Source organism: Halyomorpha halys, unplaced genomic scaffold (assembly GCF_000696795.3).
Source record: "Halyomorpha halys isolate HHAL.00 unplaced genomic scaffold, Hhal_1.1 Scaffold1417.1, whole genome shotgun sequence".
NCBI lineage: Eukaryota > Metazoa > Arthropoda > Insecta > Hemiptera > Pentatomidae > Halyomorpha > Halyomorpha halys.
This window is the reverse complement of record NW_027114332.1, coordinates 55,408-68,171: the sequence shown is the minus strand read 5'-3', so window position 1 is coordinate 68,171 and position 12,764 is coordinate 55,408. Positions and strand designations below refer to the sequence as shown.

Sequence of the window (12,764 nt, the reverse complement as noted above, 5' to 3'; positions counted from 1 at the left end):
TACTTATTACATATTTTTTTCTTTCATTATTTTTTCCTATACATTTGGTATGGATAAACACATTTACAATCATTTCAAACAGTTAATGACTGAAACGTTTCTATTCAAATGTGGTATTTTAAAATGCATACCTAACCAGTAAATTCGATAGTTGACTATTTTCACACACCGAATAGCATTTCAAAGAACCCATTTTCTCACAATAAAGATTAATTCTGTTTTTCTCAACTGATTCCAAGAATTCAAAAGAAGTTTAGAAACTTGGCAACCGATATCGTGCCTAAGTCAATGACCGCAGGCAACGTCTCTTCAACGGTGATAGTGCCTGTCGATACTATCGTGAAGCTCCCGGAGTTAAAGGTAAGCCTAGAAATAGTTTCAATTTCATTTTAGTATGTATATAAACACAATTTTATAATTTACTATAAAACGTTATATTTTACAAAACATCTAGTATAAGTCAAGTTTATGCTGTACCTCGTCTATTTATTCGCTCTTTAAAACAAGTTTATTGAAATATAACGGCAAAAATAAAATATTACAAGTGCCGGGAAGAAAAAAAGCAGCTATTTCACCCCCAATTTTTCATTACTTTAATGAAAACTATGTATAATTACTAGTCATCATTGATGAGTCGACCTAGTGTAGACATGGTGAATTAAAAATGGTGGCTGTTTCAAAACGTAAAAAAAATAATTTTTTTATTCGGAGCTCCATATCTTTAAAACTACCAACAATACTAGAAAATTTAAGAGACAATTATTTAATGAAGAGTAAATTTGCTGAAATATTAGCCCTAAAAGAGCTATTTACGTCCAATAGTTCTGAGATATAGCATTTTAAAAAGGAACATTTCATAAAAATGTACTGAAAGATTATTAGTTGGTGAATTTATTTTGAAAAATCTATATCTCAAAATCCATTCGACGTAAAGCTCTCTATTAGCACTCAAATTAAAGCTACTTTAATTCATTATAAAGTAGTTTATCTTCGTAGGAGTAGTAGTTTTTATGACATATGCTAAAATAAATTGATTTATAGTTATTCAGACAAATTTTCATTTGGAAAATTTATTACACCAAAAACACTATATACTGATATTTTCAAAGTAATACTTAATATATTCGTAATTTTATATTTTAAATAGGCAATTCACAACAAATTATTTATTAAATACTAATTCTTGAATCTTGTTGATATATTAAATATTTAGTGAGTAATAAAAAATATTTTTGATGATCATATCTTTGCGAAAAAATATATATATTTTTAAATACGTATTCAGTAATAAAAATATTTATTCGAGAATATTTTTTTTTTATTATTATAAATTTTTAAATAAATTATCTTTGAACAAATACATTTCCAATAAGCTATTTGTCTTACAATACGGGGAAGGAAAAAGCTGTTGATGTGATAAAAAAAACTATTTACAATCTGAGCATAACGTGTCTTCTGCAGTCCATATAAATTTTATTGATAATAAACAGGTTCACCTATACGATGTTCAACACATTTTTAGACTGAATAGATTTAGTTAACAATTAATCGGGCCCCGGCATTCATCCTGTCGATAGACCTGATAATACATTGCGAGAAAAAAGTTTCCATTATCCGTTTTACTAAAATATATGTAAAAGTGAAATAATATGTAAGTATAACATATAAGACAAATGAGAAAGCTTTAAAAAATAATTCAAAATTATAATAATAAATTTTATCATGAGAAATTTTTTCTTTAAAGGGTATTGGAAAACTATATAATATTTGATCTTTAAAGATTTTTTTCCTCTCGCTATTATTTATTAAACGAATAATGCAGGAAAATTTAACATTTTTCTAGGAAAATCCATTCAAAAGAAGAATCTGTGAGGTGTTTTCAAAAGATGGAAGTGGCAACTTAACTTTCGACGAGTTTTTGGATATGCTATCGATTTTCAGTGAAGAGGCACCACGGGATATAAAAGTGTTTTATGCTTTTAAAATATACGGTAAGTGACAATATAATGTATAATTTCATTGAAGCAGGTTTAATTTTTTCAAAAACTGATTGTTAACCGGTTTTCGTCAACATTGTAGTATTTGATTGCTTTTGCATTTTTTAAAAATAGTACAAAATCACCATCATCCATCATTTTTCAAAGTGGATTCTTTATAAAATAGAATAAAAAATATATAATTTGTTGCCTATGAGGTTCTAAAAATTATTTCAACTGATTTTTGGCTTTGAAACATTAACGACTTATGACTTTTAATAAGGTTTTTTCTGTGATTTCTAAAAAACTAACTTTTAGAAAACTGTGTCAGTTATGACGATTATTTGTCATCATAGTCGATGTACCTACTCAAATCATGTTAAACTCATTAAAAGTATTTACAAAATTTTCAAGGTGTTTTGAAGCAGTTCCTTCTCTTCGGACTCAAAACCTATTTTTTGTATTTATTTTTTTTTTTTTAATATCTTGATATTCCAAAACTTTCTTGATGTTTGCATAGTGAAATTTAAAACAGTTGACCGTCTAATGAGATTTGAGTAACACAGTTGTTTCTCTTAGTCCAGCCAAATTATACAAAATAAAGAGATTGTGTGCGCCAAATGTCGAGTAATGCTGATTTGTTAAGGTGTTGTACCTCTGTAAAGTTGGCCCCCCATTCTCGAAATATTTCAATTTTTCTTTCAGTTCTAGTAGTATCCATAAGAGTTCTAGAGTTCTCGATTATTTATAGGAATAGTTCTGATGTTTAAAGCATCAATAATACCGGTCAAATGCCCGCGCGTAAAATACGTATTTTATGCAACTTTAACACCGTATGTCTATTTTCCTGGCAACATTAGGGGTGTATTTAGTAAGGATAATTTCTAGAACTAGCGGGGGGTAGAGGGTGGCAACAGCACTCTCATCAAAGAACTCTCGAGAAACCAAATAAAAAATTCCCAAAAATATTTGATCGCTAATTTTTCACCTGAGAAATCGTAAAAATTAAAAAATTCTTAGAGTTCTAGTAGTTCCTATATAAGATTCAAAGTTTCTAATAAAAGAAAAGAATTATTTATGTTGTTTAATACAAAAAAAATACTAATTAAACATTACGCAAGATTTTTGTGGAACTTCGCAGACCCTTATCTTTTTTGCAGGCAAAACACCAAAAACAAATTTCGCTTAAAAAATATTTCCAAGTCGAAAAAATCTGCGGAAATCAGATTATTTACTTTTTTTTCTTGCAACAATACGATATTATTTTATTAGGATAATTTTTAGAACTCGCAGGGGAGGGGGGGGCTAACATAACTCTCATGAGAGCTCCTAAAAACCAAATAAAAATTTCGCTTCAAAAATATTTCCAAGTCGAAATAATCTGCGGAAATCAGCCCATTTATCTTTTTATTTGCTAACAGTACGATATTATTTCATTAGGATAATTTTTAGAACCCGTTTGGGAGGCCAATAGAACTCCTAAAACACCAAAAACGAATTTCGCATCAAAAATATTTCCAAGTCGAACAAATCTGCGGACATCCGACAGTTTATCTTTTTTTCTTGCAACAATATGACATTATTTTATTAGGATAATTTTTAGAACCCGCCGGGGTGGCCAACTGAACTTTGATCAGAACTCCTAAAAAACCAAATAAAAATTTCGCTTCAAAAATATTTCAAAGTCGAAGAAATCTGCGGAAATCAGACCATTTATCTTTTTTTTCGTGCAACAATACGTTATTATTTCATTAGTAAAATGTTTGGAACCCGCGGGAGGGGGCCAACAGAACTCTCATCAGTACTCCTAAAAAAAGAAATAAAAATTTCGCTTCAAAAATATTTCATAGTCGAAGAAATCTGCGGAAATCAGACCATTTATCTTTTTTTCTTGCAACAATATGATATTATTTTATTAGGATAATTTTATGAACCCGCATGGGAGGACAAAAGAACTCCTAAAACACCAAAAACAAATTTCGCTTAAAAAATATTTCCAATTCAAAAAAATCTTCAAAAATCAGACAATTTATCTTTTTTTCTTGCAACAATACGATATTATGTTATTAAGATAATTTTTAAAACCCGCAGGGGGGGAGGGGCAACAGAACTCCTACAAAAACAAATAAAAATTTCGCTTCAAAAATATTTCCAAGTCGAAAAAATCTACGGAAATCAGACCATTTATCTTTTTATTTGCTAATAGTACATTATTATTACATTAGGATAATGTTTAGAACCCGCATGGGAGGCCAAGAGAACTCCTAAAACACCAGAAACAAATTTCGCTTAAAAAATATTTCCTATTCAAAAAAATCTGCGGAAATCGGACCATTTATATTTTATTCCTGCAACAATACGATATTATTTTATTAGGATAATTTTTAGAACCCGCTTGGGAGGCCAAGAGAACTCCTAAAACACCAAAAACAAATTTCGCTTAAAAAATATTTCCAAGTCGAAAAAATCTGCGGAAATCAGACCATTTATCTTTTTTTCTTGCAACAATACGATATTATTTTATTAGGATAATTTTTAGAACCCGCAGGGGGGGAGGGCAACAGAACTCCTAAAAAAACAAATAAAAATTTCGCTTCAGAAATATTTCAAATTCAAAAATTCTGCAGAAACAGACCATTTATCTTTTTTTCTTGCAACAATACGATATTATTTTATTAAGATAATTTTTAGAACCCGCAGGGGGGGGGGGCAACAGAACTCCTAAAAAAACAAATAAAAATTTCTCTTCAAACATATTTCATAGTCTAAGAAATCTGCGGAAATCAGACCATTTATCTTTTTTTCTGGCAACAATAGGTTATTATTTCATTAGTAAAATTTTGGAACCCGCGGGAGGGGGGCCAACATAACTCTCATCAGAACTCCTTAAAAACCAAACAAAAATTTCGCTTCAAAAATATTTCCAAGTCTTACAGGATTCTCGACGGAAATTTGACATAAAGAAAAGGCACCTAAGGGTTTTTTTGCACAAATAAATCGCGAATGAACTTTTAGAAGGACGTCAAAGTGCCAGTGTTTACCGAAATAAAGAAGCTGATGACATTTGGTGATGATATTCCACCAACTTTATTTGACGCGACAGTTTTGAGAAAGGTGAAACAAGAGGAATCAGATAAACGTTTGCAGGTACCAACCACCGAGCCTTTATATAATTTGCTCATCGCTAAGTGCTCATACTTGTTTGGCGTCATACATAATATAGGATTAAGTCCATTTTATTGTATGTACTGGACACCCCAACAGCTACTTATGTATAAGAAAGCAAATAAGTAAGAATATTGTTTTTTAACAATAGATGCTACAGGCAGCATATGGAAAAGGTTACGGCTCCCAAATGGTGAGAAATCGCCACATTTATTCTTGTACGAATGCATGTGCGTTTCTGACGTTGGTAGTTTTCCTGCCTTTCAGAGGGTCTCGGCAAACCAAGATGCATCCGCTATAAGCTATTTTCTATCTGGAATTTTAAGACTCGGAGCACGGAAAGGCAATCCTTGTCGCAATTTCGCGTGTATTCTAATTGCAGAAACTTGAATGATTATTTGCAAATATGTAAAATAAGTAACATAAATTCTTGTGAAATTCCTCAATGTTACTTGAGGCTAGACATTAGCCATTTTATGGGAATGATTGCCAAGTGGGACTGTTTAAGAAAAAGGGGATCTAAAGTTCGGCAATTTTTTTTTAGATGTTTCGAACTAGCTTACCAAATGCAAAGTTTTATGGAGGTGCACAACTTTTCAAAATCCATGTTGATAGTTACTTTGAGCGAGGAGATAGGTGTAGATGCAACTGCTTTATTGTTATTATCAGAGACTCATTTGAGAGCCGTGAATAATGTGATTAAAGGATTTGTAGTGAACGATAATTTTGAAGACGTTGATGAAAAAGTAGACCACCAACTATAATATAATATAATATAACTAATGAATTATTTACCATTATGGACCGGAATAATGAAGTCATACTTTAAACGAGGTCCACAAATTGCTACATCATCATTCGTCGAGGCCGAATTTTCAGAACTCAAATCGAGAGTATTCAGGAATCGATTACCTATGCGCATCGATAAATTTATTATTAGCCATATTAAATACTTAGAAGGTAGGCTTCTATTAATAGGGACATCGGGTAATAAAAAATCAGAGATTAATAAAAAAACCCAGATATAAACGATAAGTACGATAATAATACAACAACGGTATTAACCATTCACGATATGAGGACGTAAATAAAAACGATATTCCACAACATTCATTAAATGAGATAGAAAATTGGAGATGTAAGGTAAAGGAAAATATATCTGTAATAGGGCAAACTGCGAATGTTCCAAACAAAGACAAACCAAATTATTTAAAGCCTTGCGCAGATTGGGACTTAATTAGTACTCACTCACAAGACATTTGGTATACCAATTTTTAAAAACGGAAATAATTGTTGTGCAACAACGATAGAGGGAAATCGAACTGTTATTCGGGAAACTTGTGCATTTGATATGCACATTTCATATACATATTTCAAGTAGTGGCAAATGGAATTGCCATGCGCGAATCCTATAAAATAGATATAACGGCGTCATATCCAAACAATCAGTTTATGATTATGAGAAAAGAAACAAGATAATTGCAAACAAAGTGTTAGGCGATCTATTATATATGGCTCTCATTTAGTCATAGATACATCTATTTTTAGTGATGAAAATTATACAAAGGCTCATAACATAATTATTTCAACTAAAAGTTATATCTTGGGTAACCTGTCTAAACTTGTTGTCATAGAGGACAATCATTACATTTTGTCCGGTGTTGTCACGTACATAAATTACGGGGATAGCCCAAATAATGGACATCATGTCGCATTTACTTATAGTGATGGTAGCCATTGGTACAAATATGACGATCTTACGTCAAAACGATCAACAGCAAATCGCAAAGAGGAGATATGCCCCCATGTAATTGTATATGTTAAAAATCAATTACTATGATGTTTAATTAAATATATCATATTGTAAAGTTCTGATGAGAGTTCTGTTGCCCCCTCCCTCCCCCCGCGAGTTCTAAAAATTATCCTAATGAAATAATATCACATTATTGCCAGAAAAAAAGTTAAACAGTCTGATTTCGACAGTTTGTTTTTTACTTCGAAATATTTTTAAGGCGAATTTTTTTTTTTGTTTTTTTAGGAGTTCTGTTGCCCCCCCCCCCCGCGAGTTCTAAAAATTATCCTAATGAAATAATATTGTATTGTTGCCAGAAAAAAAGATAAACGGTCTAATTTCTGCAGTTTTTTTTTAATTAGAAATATTTTTGAAGCGAAATTTTTTTTTTTGTGTTTTAAGAGTTCTGTTGGCCCCCACCTGCGGGTTCTAAAAATTATCCTAATGAAATAATATCGTATTGTTGCTATGTGCGATAAACAATTTTTGAAAAATGTTTTTTTCGTTTTTTTAAAATTCTGTTGAGTTCTGACGGCCCTCCCGCGAGTTCTATAAATTATACTTATGAAAAAATATCGTTTTGTTGCTAGAAAAAAAGTTGGACGGTGTCAAATGTTTGCACAAATGTGCGCATTTTTAATTGGAATTTTTTTGTATTAAATAACTCAAATGTTTCTTTTTTTTATTAGAAACTTTGAATCCCATATAGGAGCTACTAGAACTCTCAGAGTTTTTAATTTCTACGACCTCTCAAGTTGAAAATTTGCGATATAGATTTTTTAAATTCTGTTGTTAGTTCTGACGGCCCTCCCGCGAGTTCCATAAATTATACTTATGAAAAAATATCGTTTTGTTGCTAGAAAAAAAGTTGGACGGTGTCAAATGTTTGCACAAATGTGCGCATTTTTAATTGGTATTTTTTTGTATTAAATTACTCAAATGTTTCTTTTTTTTATTAGAAACTTTAAATCCCATATAGGAGCTACTAGAACTCTAAGAACTTTTAATTTCTACGACTTCTTAAGTCAAAAATTTGCGATAAAAAATTTTTGGAAAGTTTTTTTTCGTTTTTTGAAAGTTCTGTTGAGAGTTCAGATGGTCCTCCCGCGAATTATAAAAATTATCCTTATGAAATAAGATCGTATTGTTTCCAGAAAAAAAGATATTCGGTGTCAAAGATGCACAAAAGTCGCGCGTAATTTTTAATTGGTATTTCTTTTGTATTAAATAACTCAAATGTTTCTCTAAGAACTCTAAGACTTTTTAATTTCTACGACCTCTCAAGTTGAAAATTTTCGATAGAAAATTTTTTAATCGTTTTTTGGGAGTTCTGTTGCCCCCCCCCACCAAGAGTTCTAAAAATTATCCTTATTAAATAAATACCTAATGTTGCCTGCAAAAAAGATAAGCGGCTGCGAAGTTGCACAAAACTCTTGCGTAATGTCTAATTGATATTTTTTTTGTATTAAACAACATAAATAATTCTTTTTTTTATTAGGAACTTTGAATCTTATATAGGAACTACTAGAACTCTAAGAATTTTTAATTTTTACGATTTCTCAGGTGAAAAATTTGCGATCAAAAATTTTTTTTGGTTTCTCGAGAGTTCTGTTGCCCCCCCCCTCTGTTATTTCTAAAAATTATCTTTATTAAATAAATCCCTAATGTTGCCAGGAAAATAGACATACGGTGTTAAAGTTGTACAAAATAAGTATTTTACGCGCGTGCATTTGATGGGTATTATTGATGTTTTAAACATCAGAACTATTCCTATAAATGATCGAGAACCCTAGAACTCTTATGGATACTACTAGAACTAAAAAAAAAAAAAAATGAAATATTTCGAGGATGGGGGGCCAACTTCACAGAGGTACGTGTTGTTGGGATCTAACATCAATAGTAAGAAACAAAATTGGCATCTTCCAGCAAAGCAAAGCTTCTGCAACTGATACAACAGCCTAACTAACTACAGCGAATTATTTGCAAATTTTTATTTGTTAGTAAATAACCCCAAAACTACATGCACCATACAGAAAACCCTTCCTAATTTAATTTTCAAGTAGTCAAAATCTGATTAAGTGACCAAAATGAGCTCTTTACAATCAATAGTTTCTAAGGTAAACCCCTTTATAACTAGACAATTATTTTGTGAAATATCTTCAAAAGTATTCGTTCTACGTGTCCAGACATACAAAATGATTTTGAAGCAAATTTAATTAGCTTTAATTTCATTATTTCAGAGAATGTTACGATCAACAGTAATCTTAAGAACTAACAGATACCTAAACATTGAAAGTAAACTTTAAAATAAATACGAAAGTTTTTGGTTTAATTTCATTATAAATTCTAATAAACATAATAAATATAAAACGCTAACCGAGTTTATAAAACAGAAAGAATTTATTGTACTCAAGGCTTAAAAAATATATCATGTGGTAACTTATACATTTTTTACGAAATTATAATAAAACGTAAATGAAACAAATAAAAGATGTACAGAAGCCTATGAAATCTTTGTTCTTACCATTTCATAATTTTTAACACCCCTGCCTCAGTATGTTTTAAACGAAGTAGGGGGTGGTTTACTGTCAATGCTCGCAGGGTTCTCCAGTGCAACCTCAGACGACTTTCTTTTTCATCTGATTCTTCAAGCTCATATAGCATTTATATACGCCGTAAAAATGTACCCCATTCCCAAAAAAAATAGTGACGATGGCAGGCTGTGCAGCCATCTTATGGGCACTCCAATAATTTTTTTTTTTTTTTGTCAGAGTATCTGATTCATGAAACTAGTATTATTTATTTATAATAATATTTTATATACAATATAAGTAATAATTCAATAAATTCTACTTCGAGGATTCTTGCCAATGCCATGGGGCCAAAAATATTTTAAATAATTTTAGATTTATTTTTTTTTATATTATCGTGTAACACTTTTGCTCTGCATACATTAATTGGCTAATAAATATTAATCGATTAATTGTTTGCTATAGAATAAAAACAAAAGATTATGGATCATATTAAATGAGTTTTAATGTATTAAAAATAACAAAAACCAAAAGTCGTTTCCTGTAAAATAGACCAAAAGTTTTGTTCATGAAAAATTTAAGTTCTTTTTAGCGTCTTATAAACAAACCTTAAAAGCAAATTTACATATGTCATAGTTTACAGGACCATAGGGGCAGCAACTGTTACCTTGAAATGGGTCTTAAATCTCAACCTTTTTACTATGAACATAATAGATTGGTAGACAATGTAGCAAAAAATCCTTATGTGGTGGTGGCAACCTGAGTTTACTTTAATACTAATATTTTGTTGAGGGATATATTCATTTTAAATTGAAATTTATCTAAGGTAGCAGTGCATGACTACCTTGCTCTGTTAATATTTTCAGATAAATGAATTTAAAAAAAAAATAATATTTCATTATTGTTGGATATATGGTAAAATGAGACTAATAATGTTTTCTCAGTTAACTTTAATAACTATTAATTAAACTATTTTTTTTTTCTAGACTTCAATAATGATAACCACATTGGTAATGAAGATATGTGTACTACATTAAAGATACTTACAGTGAATGAACTAAATGTAGAAGAAATGAATCAAGTTTGTAACAAAGCAATCGAAGAAGCAGATGTTGATGGTGATGGGAAACTATCATATATGGAATTTAACCATGTCATACTAAGATCACCAGAATTTTTTTCAACATTCCACATAAGAATATAATACATGGATAGGAAATAAAAATCCAGGAGACTACCTCCAAAATATATTTGCAAACATCTCTGAAATTACAGTAAATTCCAATTTTAATTAAGACAAGATAGGAACTTGTTTCAAAAAAGTAAATTAAAAATCCAAAAGCTTTTCAGTAAAGGTTTTGAGTTGTCTGCATATTATAAATGATTTTAACAGCCTGTAGTTACATGAATATTGAAAGTAATTTTAGTCACATTAACTAAACTTCAATTTGACAAGAGTAACAATAATTTTATATCTGAATAAAATATTTTTCATAAACAACATAGATTTCCTACACCAAAAGTTAGGATAATTATATAAATTTATTAACCGTTTAGACTTATCTTACTTTAACTTGGAAGATTAATAGTTGACCTTATGTAATAGATTGTAGGAAGATAGTCTGAATGGCAGTCAAAAAAGGTAAAAAATAGTAAAAAAAAATATTAGTAGCCAAGGTTTCGCCCAACTTTACAGGGAGGGCTGAATCCAGGTGGTCACAAAATTGAGAATTCTGAAACAACCTGGTTTCAACCTTGCTAAGTGGAGTGAAACATTGTTTACTAATAAATAGTTTGTTTCTTTTACTATTTTATACCTTTCTTGACCCTCATCCATGAATGAGGTCCATTGACTATCTTCCAATATATCTCACATTATTTTGTATTTGGAGATAGCTGTAGATATCAGTGAAACTTTTATATTCATTTTATTATATCTAATCAGCTGTAAATACTTTTAGAAAATTTGTAAGTATCTCAAATGTAGGATGGCCTAATATATTATTATATATCTGTTCCCTGTTGTATCTCTACTTTACAATAACACTCTTCGAGAGAGAGAAGTAATAAATAAAACAAACCATAACTAAGAAGGCTATAAGGTCAAATGATTCAGATCATACAGATCTCCTATTACGGATTAGAATCCAATGGGATATATTAAATGAAATTTCAGACATTTGAGAATAGTATTGAGAAAAGGAGGATAAATATAATTTACTTTATTAATTTAAAAAATTGTGTTCTGATGATTTTTTACTTCCTTCTGGAATTTTGTTAGTCCTCTATAAAATTTTAGCGATTAAGTAGCAAAATATTTCTCTAAAGCTTTTTTATTTAATATAAAATTTCCAATAAAAATTTTGAATTTAAAACATAAAAACAAAGAAAGATAAAGAATTCAGGTGGACTATAGAGAAGTCAAAATTAGGTGGACATTTCTTTTTAATGAAATCAAATATAATTGGATTGAAAATAATGCAATCCTAATCTCATAAAATTGAAAGGGACAATGGGCTTCTGTAAAACAATTATCATAACAGCTATAAAGCTATTTTATTTTTTAGTTCATAAATGCCTTAGCTTTCAAAATGAAGAAGTCATTATTCATTTAAGCCATAAAAAAATAAATTTATCCAATTAGTTATAAAAGAAAAGCTTAAAAAAAAGTAATTTGTCACCAAAAATTTAACATTACTTAATGCACAATGACCTTCCTTTGTTTTCGTATAATTAGGTTTATGGTGATTCTTTGGACCTCTTTTTCTAAAATTTGAATGTGTTGTAACAAACTATAAGGAAGAACAGAACAGTAACAAAATAACAAAATAGAAACATGGACCAGAAAAATAAAATTACTTCAACAACACAAATTACACATGCTAAACTGAATAAATAAATGAACTTGGTATGAAACTCGATGCTTTGGGGTTTCATGGATAGAAAAGCAGTAAAATGGAGGGGACAGGCCTTGTTAACACAATACGAGTATTAGTGATTATTGAGGGGAAGCTTGACTTTCCACCCGTCTCTTACTAAGACTTCAACTACAGAATATATTTTTCATCTCCAGAGTATACTCTGAAATATTCTCCTTTAATACTATATATATAATCGTAGATTCCCCGAAATGTCCTCTATGCAACATGGGGGACATGGATGGGGACCATCTTTTGGTGTGTGTTGGTCTGGAGGATGTTGAGCGAGATGCAGACCAACTAAGAGGAAGAGTAAAATTGTATTGGGCTGTGAGAGGGAAAATGGCATAATAGCCCACTTCCTGTGGCATAAGGGAAAAAA

General features: G+C 30.3%; 1 protein-coding gene across 1 annotated transcript; it reads left to right on the top strand.

The window, feature by feature from the left end:
• Positions 1–239: 239 nt before the first annotated feature.
• Positions 240–11,663, top strand: Cib2 (Calcium and integrin binding family member 2; the record flags this gene model as incomplete). Its single annotated transcript, XM_067051542.1, is given in 3 exon segments — positions 240–360; positions 1,844–1,991; positions 10,451–11,663. Coding segments are annotated over 3 exon segments (487 nt in total), but the record flags the coding sequence as incomplete, so codon positions are not given.
• Positions 11,664–12,764: the final 1,101 nt, after the last annotated feature.